Source organism: Liolophura sinensis, chromosome 7 (assembly GCF_032854445.1).
Source record: "Liolophura sinensis isolate JHLJ2023 chromosome 7, CUHK_Ljap_v2, whole genome shotgun sequence".
Lineage (NCBI taxonomy): Eukaryota > Metazoa > Mollusca > Polyplacophora > Chitonida > Chitonidae > Liolophura > Liolophura sinensis.
In genome coordinates this window covers 11,120,688-11,136,946 of record NC_088301.1, presented here as the reverse complement: position 1 = coordinate 11,136,946, position 16,259 = coordinate 11,120,688, and the positions used below count along the sequence as shown (strand labels likewise).

At 38.3% G+C, this 16,259-nt stretch overlaps 1 protein-coding gene across 1 annotated transcript; it reads right to left on the bottom strand.

Moving 5' to 3' along the window:
* Positions 1–1,879: 1,879 nt before the first annotated feature.
* Positions 1,880–16,106, bottom strand: LOC135471380 (DNA methyltransferase 1-associated protein 1-like). The gene is made up of 13 exons (XM_064750593.1): positions 16,017–16,106; positions 14,910–15,019; positions 14,491–14,579; positions 13,315–13,435; positions 11,329–11,403; positions 10,314–10,532; positions 9,109–9,216; positions 7,744–7,935; positions 6,690–6,761; positions 5,893–5,965; positions 4,891–5,045; positions 2,796–2,942; positions 1,880–2,550 (listed from the first exon to the last, which is right to left on the bottom strand). Exons 2-13 carry the CDS (start codon positions 15,003–15,005, stop codon positions 2,488–2,490), a joined length of 1,410 nt encoding a protein of 469 aa, XP_064606663.1. The 5' UTR covers positions 15,006–15,019; positions 16,017–16,106; the 3' UTR covers positions 1,880–2,487.
* Between the last annotated feature and the right edge of the window lie 153 nt (positions 16,107–16,259).

Sequence of the window (16,259 nt, the reverse complement as noted above, 5' to 3'; positions counted from 1 at the left end):
AACTGGAGTCATCATGCAGCCACTGTCATCAGTTATACCCATTTAATTCTCACTGCTATATGATTTTTTAACCATCTTTCATTTCTGTAGAAGTCTTTAATTACCTACTTTTCTTGGATTTTTGGCCACAATGAATGGTAGTGTCCGCCACAGGTGATTATGACCCCATGTACATGTTCAAAGGCTTTTCAGTAGAAGGAATTTCATTCCACTCATTTAATGTCACACTATTCATTTTTGTATATGATCGATATTTAACGCTGTACTTAAGAATTTCTAACACGTGCAACAACTGTCAAGTTTATGGGTGACAGAAACTGGAATAAACCACTATCGTTCATCAGGTATCTGACAAACCTGCACCCCTGCACACATTCCTAGCTGGAGGTGAGCCACTGAGAATTGGTTTCAAGCCTAAAACCTCCTTGGTCCTAAAGATGTCACATTGTGACTATTGCCTGGACTGCATGAGCTGGTGAAGGCCTCCAATTCCTTGTTAAGAGAAAGGGCCAGTGGAGAACATCTGCACCTTGCTGGCTACTTTGCCGACTACCTGACAGACTTCTTGAAGAAATGACGCAGGTGAGCACTGATTCTTATCTAACGGGTGAAGATTACTTCAGCAGTTAGGCTACTGATATCACTGTGCTCAAACTGAGTACTATTCCAGCAATACTGCTGCTGATATCACTGTGGCCAAAGTAAAGATTGCTTCAGCAGTTAGGCTACTGATATCACTGTGCTCAAACTGAGTACTATTCCAGCAATACTGCTGCTGATATCACTGTGGCCAAAGTAAAGATTGCTTCAGCAGTTAGGCTACTGATATCACTGTGCTCAAACTGAGTACTATTCCAGCAATACTGCTGCTGATATCACTGTGGCCAAAGTAAAGATTACTCCAGCAGTTAGGCTACTGATATCACTGTGCTCAAACTGAGTACTATTCCAGCAATCCTGCTGCTGATATCACTGTGGCCAAAGTAAAGATTGCTTCAGCAATTAGGCTATTGATATCACTGTGCCCAAACTGAGTACTATTCCAGCAATACTGCTGCTGATATCACTGTGGCCAAAGTAAAGATTGCTTCAGCAATTAGGCTACTGATATCACTGTGCCCAAACTGAGTACTATTCCAGCAATGCTGCTGCTGATATCACTGTGGCCAAAGTAAAGATTGCTTCAGCAATTAGGCTACTGATATCACTGTGCTCAAACTGAGTACTATTCCAGCAATACTGCTGCTGATATCACTGTGGCCAAAGTAAAGATTGCTTCAGCAATTAGGCTACTGATATCACTGTGCTCAAACTGAGTACTATTCCAGCAATGCTGCTGCTGATATCACTGTGGCCAAAGTAAAGATTGCCTCAGCAATTAGGCTACTGATATCACTGTGCCCAAACTGAAGACTGCTCAGCAAATGATGTTGCTGATATCACTATGACCGAAGTGAAGACAGCCCAGCAAAAAGGCCCCTATATCACCATGACCAAAGTGAAGACGGATACAACAATGAGGCTCCTGATATCACTATGACCAAAGTGAAGACTGCTCCAGCAATAAGGCCACTGATATCATTGTACCCAAAGTGAGTACTGCTCCAGAAATGAGGCTACTGATATCACCGTGCCCAAAGTGAGTGCTGCTCCAGAAATGAGGCTACTGATATCACCAAGCCCAGAGTAATTGCTGCTCCATAATGATGTCACAATGAGCAAAGTGAAGAAAGCTACAAAAATGAGGCCACTGATGTCACTGTGCCCAAAGTGAAGAATGCTCCAGCAATGAGGCTGCGGATACCACTGTGCTCAAAGTGAAGAGAGCTCCAGTAATGAGGCTCCTGATATCACTGTGCCCAAAGTGAGTACTGCTCCTGCAATGAGGCTGCTGATACCGCTGTCCTCAAAGTGAAGACAGCTCCAGTAATGAGGCTCCTGATATCACCGTGCCCAAAGTGAGTACTGCTCCTGCCATGAGGCTCCTGATATCACTATGACCAAAACAAAGACAGCTCCAGCAATGAGGCTCCTGATATCACTATGACCAAAGCGAAGACAGTTCCAGCTATGAGGCTCCTGATATTCTCGTACCCAAAGTGAGTACTGCTCCTGCAATGAGGCTCCTGATATCACCATGCCCAAAGTGAAGACAGCTTCAGTGATGAGGCTGCTGATATCACTATGCCCAAAGTGAAGAGTGCATCAGCAATGAGGCTCCTGATATCACCGTACCCAAAGTTTTGACTTCTCCAGCAATGAAGCTTGTGATATCACTTTGCCCATAGCACATGCTCAGTGTCGAAGGCACCCCACAGTGTCAGCTGTTACAAGGAGTCCTGTACAACTGTGTGCAGAAAAGATGTCTGTCTGTCTGTCTGTCTGTACATCAGCAATGTCTCTGAGCAACACTAAACTTTCTATACATCAGCAATGTCTCTGAGCCACACTACATTGTCTGTACATCAGCAACATCTCTGAGCAACACTAAACTTTCTGCTTGATTTTCTTCATGATGTTACTCTGTTCTATGGCAGCCTTTCGTTTTCTCTGGAAGAAAATTAAACAGAAATTTGATTGTTTTTCGGATTTTCCTACTACGTACAACACTCGCTCTTGGTCAAAATCATTATAAATCTCGCAGAGTTGTTGGCAGCACACAAAAATCAGCATGAGCAACTCTGGCACCACATTCTAAAATTTCAACTCATTTACTGTGCTAAAATGAACAACAAAGAATACCATTAATGAAAAAAAAATTTTCAGTCACAAGAGATAAGATTAAGAAGACTTACGTTGGGTGTTCCTGGTGAGCCCACCACATCTATAGCCTCAGAAAGCTTCTTGACCTTGGATGGGGAATCCCCTGTTGCAGGGTCAGGGGTCATAGGGGTCACATTTATTGTCTCTTCAGGCTCTGTCTTGATTGTTATGTCTGGCATCTGGAAAAAGCACACTTAACTGTTATCACTATGATTCTTCAACATTTTCACAAGTTTGCAAAACGTTTATTCAAACATAGTCTGAGGGCATTATTCTGATAACGTTATACTTTTTGTGAAGCCCTGAGATCAGCCATCCCAATTAATGTAGCTTTATTTCAAAAATCAAAATTCAAAAGTTGCATCAATTGCATTGAAAGTTGCTCTTTCTGAGGAATTTGGGTAGCAACAGTTCTGCCAGTTAAAATTCAGCCAAAAGGAAGGACAGCATACACGAAAAAAGAAAGATAAAAAACAGGAAGTAATCATCAGGCACATCACTGATAGTTGTATCAAATAATATAAAGAAAAATACTTTCACATTTTAAAGACACTTTTTAATGCACTTCAATACTTGGATTTTAAAAATGGCTTTTATATTAATCAGGTTTATACTGCGCAGTGTCAATGACATCACAGGATTTTTACTTTTATCTATAAAAAAGGTACTGCGACAGTAAATCGGAACCAAAAAGCCCATCTCAGAATTCAAATACAAGAAAGTATCTGATGTTATAGAAGAAAGTATTTGATGCTATACAAGAAAGTATCTGATGCTACAGAAGAAAGTATTTGATGCTATGCAAGAAAGTATCTGATGCTATAGAAGAAAGTATTTGATGCTATATAAAAAAGTATCTGATGTTATAGAAGAAAGTATTTGATGCTATACAAGAAAGTATCTGATGCTATAGAAGAAAGTATTTGATGCTATATAAGAAAGTATCTGATGTTATAGAAGAAAGTATTTGATGCTATACAAGAAAGTATCTGATGTTATAGAAGAAAGTATTTGATGCTATACAAGAAAGTATCTGATGCTACAGAAGAAAGTATTTGATGCTATACAAGAAAGTATCTGATGTTATAGAAGAAAGTATTTGATGCTATACAAGAAAGTATCTGATGTTATAGAAGAAAGTATTTGATGCTATACAAGAAAGTATCTGATGTTATAGAAGAAAGTATTTGATGCTATACAAGAAAGTATCTGATGCTACAGAAGAAAGTATTTGATGCTATACAAGAAAGTATCTGATGTTATAGAAGAAAGTATTTGATGCTATACAAGAAAGTATCTGATGCTACAGAAGAAAGTATTTGATGCTATACAAGAAAGTATCTGATGCTATACAAGAAAGTATTTGATGCTATACAAGAAAATTAAGATGTTTATACATGTAAACATATTTTTAGAATTCAGTAGTGTGTTTGAGGACTTTATACATTGTTGCATTTTTCTTGAAAAACAAGAATGTTCTATACATTGTACATGTATGTATTAAGTTTATGCACGCAGTAATGTATCGAAATACAAGTACTATGGTTGGATAAGAAGTAACGTGCCATATCACAACCCAACAGTCAGAAATGTTAAAAAGATGTGCATGCATTTAGTCCTTACAAAATGTAATGGTTACCTATTTTTCTTGCCTAAAACACAGTAGGTCATTCAATCATATTTTTTTTTCTATTTTATTATTGTATTTCCTTATTTCTTCTAATTTTTGAGACACCTGGTCTGCTCATTTCTGCTAGTATACATGTAATTGTAGCAGGAATATTTAGTTTCTTTTTTCTCTCATGGTTAGACCATCTAATGAATAACATGCTCATATGTTTACCAAAAAACTGGGAAAGAAATATAATATTCTGCTTTAGGCACTAATAACTGTCCCAAAAAACAGAAAAATTAGGGTACTAGTATATTATATTAAAACCTTGTCTTGTTATAATCCGCTATTTTATTTCATCTTCACTGTAACTTGATACCTCTTTCTGTAGTGTTTTAAGTTCAATAAGCACGGGTTATTTCATTCTATGGTATTCTTTTGTTCTACAAGTGGTTAAATCAACAGGGGAACTGTATGGATGCTTTACTGCAGCACAGAGCACCTGCGGGACTTACCTTGCCGGGTGCCAATGTATCGTGTCTGTGCTTCAATGTCTGCAGTTCATATTCACAGTTAGCCAACGCCAGCTTCAACTCGTACAACAGCACTATGTCCTGGCGCAGCTCATTGAAATTTGTCACGATCTCCTCTGTAGGCATGGGATTATACTCTGTAAGAAATATTTGACTAAGCTGTGAGACACAGATACAAGGCATGAAATTAGACTGCTTTTAATACCCCCTAACTGTCCAGACAGACATCCGTTAATTTTGAGACCCGAGATACATGAAGTACTATTAAAGCTACACTGTAAACACGCTGAGAAATTTAACACTGGTATACACTTATGTTTATCATTCTAATCTTGTAAATTGTCTTAGATTTTCTCATAATATACAAAAAAATTATTTAATTATGATTTAAAAAATTCCCATTTTGTTCCACACTAAGTGATGTCTTTGTAATTTTCACATTACGCGCAGGAGTCTCATGTCATTTTAAAAATTATAGAAGGCTTGTCACAATGCCAGCAACACTGTATCAATCAAATGCATAAATAAACTTCATCAATTACTAAGCTCCTGATTTACCTCATTGTTCTAGTTCTGTTAATCTTTAGAAAGGTGTTTTGAGGATTGTTTGGAAGGTAGGATTTATTTATTTATTTATTTATTTGATTGGTGTTTTACGCTGAGAACTGAAGAAAATTGAGCTGAAGAAAAAGTACTCAAGAATATTTCACTTATACGACGATGACCAGCATTGTGGTGGGAGGAAACCGGGCAGAATTGTGAATTGTGACACATCATCATCTCTGTATCTATGTATCCACAAAAAATTAAAACTGGATATGACAAACAACTGGAGATATTGGAGATATAGCCCAAAAAAGGATATGCACAAATATACATGTACAAATATACACTCCCCTCCCACCAGAGTACAGAAATGGAAGATTTGTCACTAAAGATAATGTTTTATGACCTGGCAAATGCAGATATACAGAACCTGCTTACCTATACCCAACTCTTCCAGAACCTGCTCAATGGCCTTAGTCTTCTTCTGGCCCACAGATGCTGGCAGCTTCATCTGTTGTTACAAAAACACCCATCAGACAATTCTAACTGACTGATTGATTTATTACATTGATATACTCAAGAATTTTTCACTTATATGTCAGCAATTTGGTTTATAGTTGGAGGAAAGTGGAGGGCCCACAGTAAGTCGCTGCCTTTTGTCAGGTAAGTCTGCAGCAATGTTCATACTGACAGTACACAACGTGATACTGAGAAATTGTGGGAAGCATGTTGATGTCTGCAAATCACAATCTATCACTCAGCCCATAGCAATTTTACTATGCTGTATGGCCGTACAATGGTCTTTAAACATAATCAGCTGTTTTCGTGATTGTGTGCGATGACCAATGAGCAATTAGGAATCCCATTATTGGAGTGTGGCATACTTTAGCAGGCCACGCCAATTTTAACTGATGTTTTACGAGCAGAAATTTATAAATTTATAAATCATTATTCAATTTTGGAGGAGGGTATAAAAATTAAAAAAATAAAAATTAAAAATGATTTGATTGCTGAAAAATGTACACTATATTGGCCATTAACTGCCTGTTAAAGATATATTCACATGATTGGAAAGCCTTGAAAAATAGAAAAATCACAAAATTTTTCAGTTTTATTCCATTTTTCCATTTATAGTGTTGAACACGAAATAAAATTGGAGTGGCCTTATCTCTATTTATATACTCATGGTTGTACTCAGTTGTACTTAAACATAGCGTTTCTCGTCAGGGACTTACCCTGTGACTCCTCAAGGACACACCAGACTGCTTGGGATCGGGGAACTTTATTCCAGTAGTGTCAGGAGTTGTCTGCAAAAGACACACACAACATTGCTATGAGAACAGCAAAGTGTACTTTTCCACAAACCAATTACCTCAAACCAAAAAATCAGCAGCCTCTGACTGGTAAATTGAGGTTTACAACAGACTGTGTAAAGAAATAATGGTAATTAAAGGGAACAAAAAACTAGAACAAGTGATTCAGAGAATACCGGTAACTGATTGAGCAGTTGTAAAACTGCATAATGTTCAGGTCATGTGATACCTTCAAATATTGACCTCTAAACCCCAAATATGTAGATTGACTGACACTGTCGTACACAGACATTATTCTCTAATTATATAGTGCTGTGACCTTGCTATTAAATCAACAACAAGATCATCAAGAAAGGCCCAAATTCCTATACTCTCACAACTAACACTGTTCATCGTATGCATAAGGATTGCAGAGCAGTCACTTCATACATTATGGAGTTGTAAATTATTGTGGTGGTAAAAGACACTGTGGGGAGTTTGTGCACAAATATACGGCAGAGTTCTTTGACATTCAAATCGCAAACTGCATTTGGCAATCCATGTACTATGGGAGGCACTTGCAATTAACCCTGTGAATACCTGAGCAAAATGTGGACTATGAAGTAAAAGACTTCCTTGATCTATATCTTCCGGGCTTTTCAAGTTTTTTAAGGCCCTGTACAGCCCTGCCTGGACATATTTTAGTTTCGGAAAACATTTGGGCTCTTAAACTAATAAAGCTGTATTAAAAGGGGAATGTAAATTGAATAAAAATATGATGGTTTAACAATAAAAAGTTTAGTGTTCATTCAAATTTCTTTGATCCACAGACTCAAAAACACTGAGAAAGCATTATTTTGAGTTGAATTTTCTAAAATTTCCTTTTATGAATAGTCACAATGTCACCTTGAAAGTTTAGGATCAAAACCTTTAATGTTTTTCTACATCAGGCCATCTTGATATTATCCTTTTCTGAGAAGTCTTTATCCCACCCTACCTTGGAGGGTTCTCTGAACTTCTGTGTAATAGGTAACTTCTTCTTAATGGCTTTCCTGTCACCCTTCCTGCTCTCGCTGTTACTGTCAGCCGCTGTGATCAATTTCTGCAGGTCCTGCGTCTTCTTCTCTCGTTCTTTTTTCCTCAGCTCGATTTTCTTCAGTTCTTGGATCAGATATTCCTCTTCTTCTACCTGAAATTTGCGATTATTTGCAAGATTTGAAAACATGTTTAGGACTTAGAAGATCAACCAACTACCAGTGGAATTTTATACTGTATTGCACCACAAGTTTGGCCTGTAAAAATGCACCTCTAGAAGCACACACATATCTTAACTGGATACTTTTATGCCAACACTTCAGATTTTCTGGTAAGAAATTCATCAAACTTTGCCAAAAAACAAGCTCTTAAATGGCAGTATTTGTTGCATGAGTCAATCAGACTCATTCAAAATGTATCACTCAAAACAAACTAAACTTCAGGGCCCAGTTGTTTAAAACTGTTTGAAAATTCAATACCAGATTTAACTTTAGTCAAATCTTCAATTTTATACTTAGCCTAAAAAAACTGTGTAACAGCATATTAAATATAAACTAAAACTGCTGCTGTTACACCTTGAGTTTGGACAATTGCACTGGCTGCTGAGTTTAAATATTTTCAATATGAAATATTACTTAATACTTCTGAATAACTGGGCCCTGGTCAAATACAGTATCTTCCTGCAAAGGAATTGACAGAATTTTAAACAGGCCTTACACCAACAATCATATAGAAGTATAAAGCAGCCCTGACAAGCAAATGACATATTTTCATACAAACGGTCCCCAGCTTGTATTATAACTATGTTTAATATTATATGGTTGTGAGCAGAGGAAGATTTAAAACTACTAAATCTGTTGTTTACATGTCATAAAATAGTACATGTACAGTCACTGTATATTTTGTTGTTTTGAAGAACATCTTTCCACTCGATCATAACTGAAACTTGACCTAGTCAGTTACTTGAAAACAAGTTAAATTCCCCATAATGTTACTACCAATCCCAGGCTCAGCCACTCAACAGCCAATCTTTCCCATTTCATCCGATCTTTTTTTTTTTTTCTCTAAAGTCAATGTATGTCACTGTCACTGTATTTATTTATTTCACTGATTGGTGTTTAATGAAATAATGAAGAATTTTTTACTTCCACAGTGGCAGTCAGTTTTATGGATGGTGGACACCAGACTTCCTGACTGTAGGCGATATACTGAAAATTTTTCTCACCTGACCTACAAATGTGCTCACCATAATGGTGGAAGACTAGAGGTCTTCAAAGAAGGTTAGGCTGTGGTAGTTTCCACACAAGTTTCACATCACATTTGTTACCTCTTCTGTTGTCCTGCTGAACAGCTTCTCCAGCTGGGCCTTCCTCTTGCGTTCATGGTCAGCGTCGTACATGCGGATTTTAGGCTCAGAGCCCTGAGGGGCACGGACCTGTGGGAAAAATGGAAAGGCTTGACTGACGACCTATAGGGAGTTGTGCACTCAAAAACTATACATAAACTCATATAGCTTTCTACGTTTATCTGAAAATAATAAACACAGCTTACATTAACAATCACTGCTAAAACACACACCTCTCACAAAAACTCGAGCAGCCACTTTCAGCCCTTCATCTTTTTTTTTTTTAAGTAGAAGTGTGATTATCACATCCCTTGAAAAAAAAGACCCGGAGTGTGATTTGCACACCTAAATTCATCCTCCCCTGACTTGTGATTTAGACAGGTGTGTCTTAATAGCATACCTAGGCTTTGTCTCAGGAGTGTGATTGCACACCTAAATTCCTCCTCCCCAGACTTCTGATTTAGACAGGTGTGTCTTAATAGCATACCTAGGCTTTGTCTCAGGAGTGTGATAGCAAGCCTCATACTCGTCATAATTAATAACATGTGACAACAGATACATGTACACCAAATTTCCTCAATGTGAGCCATCTTTACAAATTCACTTTACACGACTGTACATTAATGCAGCACAATTCTCATCAAAGGAGATGGATTTCATTGGCTACTTCCACACTGGTTAGTAGATGGTCAGGTTATTGACTAATATGGATATACCCTAATTCCTAAACCTTTCCGCATATACAAGAGCAACTTTCAGTGCAATTTAAGCATATTTATAATTTAATTTTAGAGACAGGACTCTATTGGTTTGATTGGCCAGTTTCAGGGGTTCACAAGAAGTATAACTTTATCAGTCAAATCAGAATAACACCTTCAGAATATACTTGAATGAACACCTTGCAAACATGCGAAAAGGCCGAAAAAATACAGTAAATTTGGCCATCTGCTACAGTCCGCTTGAAACTTCAAATTATTATGAAATTATTATTATTATAAAAGTATGTTCAAAAAATTGTAAAAAAAAATAGTACTTGTTTATATATATGAAAAGTTCAATGCCATACCTTCATGGCAATATATTATGTATACCAGATTGTAGTTTTCTTCTAAATATCGACCAAATATTTTCAGGGGGAAAAAAATTGATAAAATACAAAAGTGAAAGTACTACCACTTTCAACCTACCTTGGCCAGTACATTACAGATGTTGTGGTATCTCTCCTTGATATCCTCAACGCTTCGCACCCGGTACTTGTCTCGATCCCAGCGATCCTGAATGACGGGAAAGCGCAAGTCAAAGCGCTTACACAGCTCCAGCAGATGGTCAGTCTCTTGACGCGTCCAGTTGTCGTCATGGAGATGCTGCTGATACTCCAGATCAGAGTAGGTTGGCACATCCACAGTCTATAATAGAAAATAGCCAATCAGAACAAGCGAGACAAATGGCAGCCAATCAAAACAAGCTAGACTAAAGGCAGCCATGCAGAACAAGGGAGACAATTAGCAAGGGTAATGCTATACCTCATCTTGTGTGAAGTCAGCACTATGGCTAATTATTAGCTTATCGCCACCTTTAAACAGATTTTCATGTAACAGTTAAAAGAGATACAGAACTGATTCTGACTGGTTGATGTGAGAGATAGGCAAAGTCCACGCTCTGTCTAGTCTAAGGTGAATTTTAAGTAAGGCAGATTTATTCAAGAGTAACCAAGGCTGAAGGTTTAACCCAGTAAACCTTATCTGAACGGTTTGCAAATCAATGGAGAGTGTGTCACATTAAGGAAAATATACAAACTTTGACTGTTCCCACTAAACTTCAACAAAAACACGTTTAGCTAACTTATTTCATTTCCTGAATAATGAAGAACAGTCCTAAGACAAGCTTGGTCCTTTAAAAAAATTAAAAAACAATTACTGTAAATCTTTAACCTTTTCAACCACTAAACCACTAAAACTGATTTGTTCATGTCACTAAAGATGCAAGCTTCATAAAAGCTTCATGTGCAAATTATTTCTCTACAACCCATAGCTGTCTCAGAATCTATCAAAATATTGGTGGCATAGGTTGTAGAAAAGGTTGAAGAATTAGGGTATAGCTTACAAATTTTGGAATACATATGAATCTCCAAACAAATCTTAAATCTTAAAAATTTACATATTTTTTCATGTTATTATTCAACCTGATGAAATAAAACATCACCTTGTTGAAACGAGCAAATGGATAATCCTTCCCTTCATCGGCTGCTCTTCTCCAGTGATAGAAAATAGCTCCGTCCTGGAACACAAAAAGTTAAATTACCGGGTTTCAGCAGCGTCATAATATCAATGGTTCTTTTTTGCTTACCTGCAGGCCATTCCTTGCCAGTACTGACAACATTTGCTAGATCGATCCAGTTAAAAACGCTAATTGTAACTAGCACATGCAATAAAAAATTGTTTCTAAATCAAGGTTTATTTGATTTATTTCATTTGATTGGTGTTTTACGCTGTACTCATGAATATTTCACTTATACGATGGCAGCCAGCATTTTCATGATTATGGTGGGAGGAAACTGGGCAGAGCCTGCAGGGAAACCAAGGACCAACTGAAGGTTCCCATGTACGGCCGGAGAGGAAGCCAGCATGAGCTGCACTTGAACTCACAACGACCACATCGGTGGGATGCTCCTGGGTCATTGCTCTATTTTGGCAATCTATGTTGTGTGATCATGTCAAGGGGTTTGTTCAGAACAACAGCCCTTTTTCTCTGGCACTTCTTTTGTTGAATGTGTTACATCTACAGGTATTTAACCTGTACTCGAATTACCTACCAAAGATGCAAAAATCAACCATGAAGGGATGATCCCTCTAGTGTAAAGAGAATGGCTGTAGGTGGCCCTCACCTCTATCCAAAACAAGGCTTACAGGTATGAGAAACCCGACAGCTCACCAGTAATGGCTTCAGTTCAAACGGCAGCCTAAGTTGACAGGACATTTAAATTCATATTGAGCAGGCAGTTTCTTCACGGTGTGTACACAGAGTGAACATTGGTCTGCACACCATGATTAGAGTGAGTGAGTGCGTGCAGCAAGCTAAACATGTAAACATCCCTAATTATTTAGAATAAGTACCTCTCAAAATCCTGTACATTATTCCCACCAAGTTTCATGAAGATGATGTGAAAACTGTTGCAATATCTGACCCAAACATAAAACCTTACCCTGGCAAACAAAACTGAATAGTGGTGGTTAAGATAAAATGGCAAAGTCAAAAACTTGATAATTTAAATAAAAATATATATATGCCTAATTACTTAAAATCAGTTATTTCATGAAGTCTTCAAAGCATGCTCATTGATTCCACCAAGTTTGGTACTGTGAAAACTGAAGTAACAGTTGACCTAAACCAAAAACCTTATTCTGGTCTACTAAAATGGCTAATTCCAAAACCTGATAATTTGATAATTTCATACACGTATCAATCACAATACCTTGTGACAGTGAGCTAAAAATGCCTCATAATGAATCGCAGTGGAGCCTAAAACCTATCTGAATATACTTTCAACTTTTCGTCTAACCAACACAGTTCACAAATTTCAATGGTAAAGGGTTGGATGACTAATTACGTTTGTTTAGGGATTACTGTTGTTTTACCCTTCTTTTGGTCATACACGTATCAAAATAATTCTAGTGCTGCGTCACTGGGGAGCAATGCTTCAGACACCAGACAAGACACCTTGCCGTGTCACAAACTTTCGACACCTGATTGATCTGAACTTTGACTTTATTGATAGCAGTCAGTTTAGAGATGAAACCAGGGTGACTGATGTAAACCACATGCCTCTGGTACCGATCTATGTAGGTGGAAGACAATGGTTAAACTACACAAATGGCCATAAGAGCATTGCCGACTACTTGTCGTTACCAAGGCCCTACAGTGAGAGTGGGCAAATCTACAAATTCACACTCCAAGGCTGGTTTTGAACCTCCTCCCCATATGTCTAGGCGATTGAGAGACAAGCACCTTTCATCCACCATGGCTGGCTCCACTAGGTTTAAGGAGCAAATGCTCTGAACAATCACTCATCACATGTTGTGTTGGTAGGTGCATGTCTTAGGCTGTCAGGACTCAAGGTAGAAGACCTATACATTACCATTTTCCCTACGAGTATATCAGGTATATGACTGTTATGACCACATAAAGTACCTTGCGGGCTGGGTTTGTGAATGGCATCCACTTCCATGGCCGAACCCTACTCCGTCCTATCTTAGCCTTCATCTGCTTGTAGCCCTGGTTTGAGTCAGATGGCATGATGGGCGGGGCATCCCTGTCACAAAAAGGTGGATCGATCGATTGATTGGTGAGTGAGATTTATGGGTGTTACACACAGAGAGGTCACTGAATGTAGATAATGACACGGAATAAATGATACAAAAGTCAACTAGTCTATTAGGAACCATGGCTTCCAGTTTTATTCATAGTGGAGAAAACTGGAGTGCTCAGAGTAAACCACCAACCTCTGGTGGCTTAATGGTGAGCTCTTGGGACATATTTCACACTGGTGGACAGCAAGTAGCCATGCAACAAACTCCATGCAAGACCACACAAGAGAGCACCGTCGGCCAGATATTGCCAGCAAGGCTTCAAGATCAAATGAAGCAGGAAAATGTTGAAAATTCCCTGTCCAACAATCTGACAGAGCTCGCATCTTGCATCCCCCAGCCACTGAAGCACCTTAACCATTAATGTAAGGCTTCCAACACATTCCAGGTCATGTTGCAAAATGAAATCACCACAGAGTAAGTGAGTGAGTGCTTCAGGTTTGACGTCGTACTTCACAATTTTTCAGTCATATGAGCGTATGTAATGTACCTCCTTGTTACAGGGCAGATTTCCACGCTTCTTTTATCTAGTGCTGCTTCACAGAGAGGACTGACGAAGGCATGTAAGTTGTCCCCCCAGAGCCATTACAATGACACGGGTCAACCAGTTGTTGCACTATTCCCTTAGTCCTGAATGCCAAGCCAGGAAGCTACAGCTTCCTTTTTTAAGATCTTAGGTGTGGGCTCACTCAGGATTGACCCTGGATCTACTGCCCCCGAAGAGGACACTCTAGCAACTGAGCCGTTAGGGCCGGTACCACAAAGTACATCCTCTTCTTTCAAGGCTTGTAGCTGACTTACTAAGTCAGGCTGGGATATGTTTCTGGTGTCTGGGGTATCATATCCAAATGCATCACACTTCACACATGGGTGACAAAACTCAATATACTTAAAAAGCTGAGGATTAAACTGTTTTCTTTTCATCAGTCATTTAAGCCGTTACTTTTACCGGGTTAACAATAATCTTGTATACACCGTACTTGTGCATTTGGTAACTCACTTATTATCTGTCCAAAGCAGCCCCCATAATTCCCTGTGCATTCCTTCTGGCCGCTTAAATGTTACCTCAGATTTCTTCTGGGGCTTTTTCTGCAAAACGAAACAAATCTTTGATCTGTCAATCACATTCAGCCAGATTTTAAAATCAATGGGTCTCATTCACACTTTTCCTTCTCCTTCCCATTAATTTTATCAGGACAGAGTGTCTTATAGACTATGCTCAAGACAACACCTTAATGAAAACTTTCATGAACGATCCAATATATGACAAGTTCTGACAAACTGCAAAAATTGTTCCCCCATACCATCAACCAAATCAAACTTCATCGCTAATTTTACACAATGGTATTATATGAAATATGACATTCTAGGATTATTGAAGAAGCAAAAATCTAAATGAAATAAAGGAAAAAAAGTTACATTTGCTTTGAGAAGAGATTCCTTGGTCATAAACTCTGGTTTGTCACTGGATGAATCCAGCTCCAGAATGTCACGCACATCACTTCCGGCAGCCATATTGAAGTTGTTCACTATTAAAAGAAGAGTCAAAAACATCTTTATGTCGCATCTACAGAAGCAGACAATTGTATAACTATGTGTAGCGCAGTCATGCATCATTGAATTTTAGGCCAGACTCCAAGACCTCTACAATGGATGTAAAATTTTGCCTTGTATATAATCTCAGCATATTTATATGCATTACTGAATGTCCACCTTGGCAGAACCTTACTAGCAGTACATTTCATAGCGATAAGCCAAATTAGAGTTTCAGGGGTTTCACAAGTTCACATAGACATCAGCAAGACAGGTTGAAGCTCTCGCAAACTAACGCAGATAAAAGGTGTTATTTTGCAGTAGTTTTTAAATTTACTATACATCCGTCTGTTGACTCGATAGTGCCGTTGGCACATAACATAAACTCACGTCTTTTAGTTGCGGTAGTTTGCGAGAGCTTCCACCTGTCTCTGCTTGAACTTGCAAGAGACCCCTGAAACACAGATTGGGCTTATTCTTCACTACTGACATGCCTGTGAACTATATCAATGCACAAGATGGCTAGTGGTGGCTAGCACTAAACCTTACTATTCTCGCACCCTCAAATTATTTTCAGATGACATAAGAATAACATAGGTTAAAATGTTACCATTCGCAAAGACCCAGATATCTCCTCCAAATGGTGTACACTATACATCAGTTGGAGAAGGTAACATCTTGGTGTTCCTTATATCAACGAAGAACTCAAAAACAAGCACACCCATAGGTGTACTGCCAAACATAAGGTTAGATATACCGTGTATCTAATGCAGAGTAAATACAATGGAATTGTTCCTAAATAATAGACAACTTATCGACTGTCTGTCTCATCGCCAAGGGTAACGAAAAATGGGTACTAGGTGGGACGGTGACAGCGTCGAACAAACTCTGTCACTGATCTTGTAACAATTGTCCTTCGACTTTACTTCGATTAGGTGGTCAGATTTCGAGTGTTTACGGAAAATATGCATTGTAAAAGGCAAACAGACTTACATAAATTCGCTGCCTGCCTCGGATGTCACTGAATATCAGCTCAGTAAACGTTCACAAAGTTGCTCCCGGTTGTTGTCGCCATTTTGCTTGGGTTACCGCAATATTCAACATTGTAAAAATAAAACGAAACGGACTTTCAATGACTTTGGGTACATGAAAAATTTCACTTCTTAAACACAGGTAAAAATTAGATTCCGATTATATTTAATAATCCTGAATTAAAAAGACAAAAGTTTTTGCTCA

What these genes read in the sequence shown, in the direction of transcription:
- LOC135471380 (XM_064750593.1), bottom strand. Translation starts at nt 15,005, where the DNA reads ATGGCTGCCGGAAGTGATGTGCGTGACATTCTGGAGCTGGATTCATCC. An exon ending in TCTGTAATGTACTGGCCAAG is followed by an intron (nt 9,217 to 10,313) that starts GTAGGTTGAAAG and finishes TTTTTCCCACAG; the next exon opens with GTCCGTGCCCCTCAGGGCTC. An exon ending in AGTTCAGAGAACCCTCCAAG is followed by an intron (nt 6,762 to 7,743) that starts GTAGGGTGGGAT and finishes TGTCTTTTGCAG; the next exon opens with ACAACTCCTGACACTACTGG.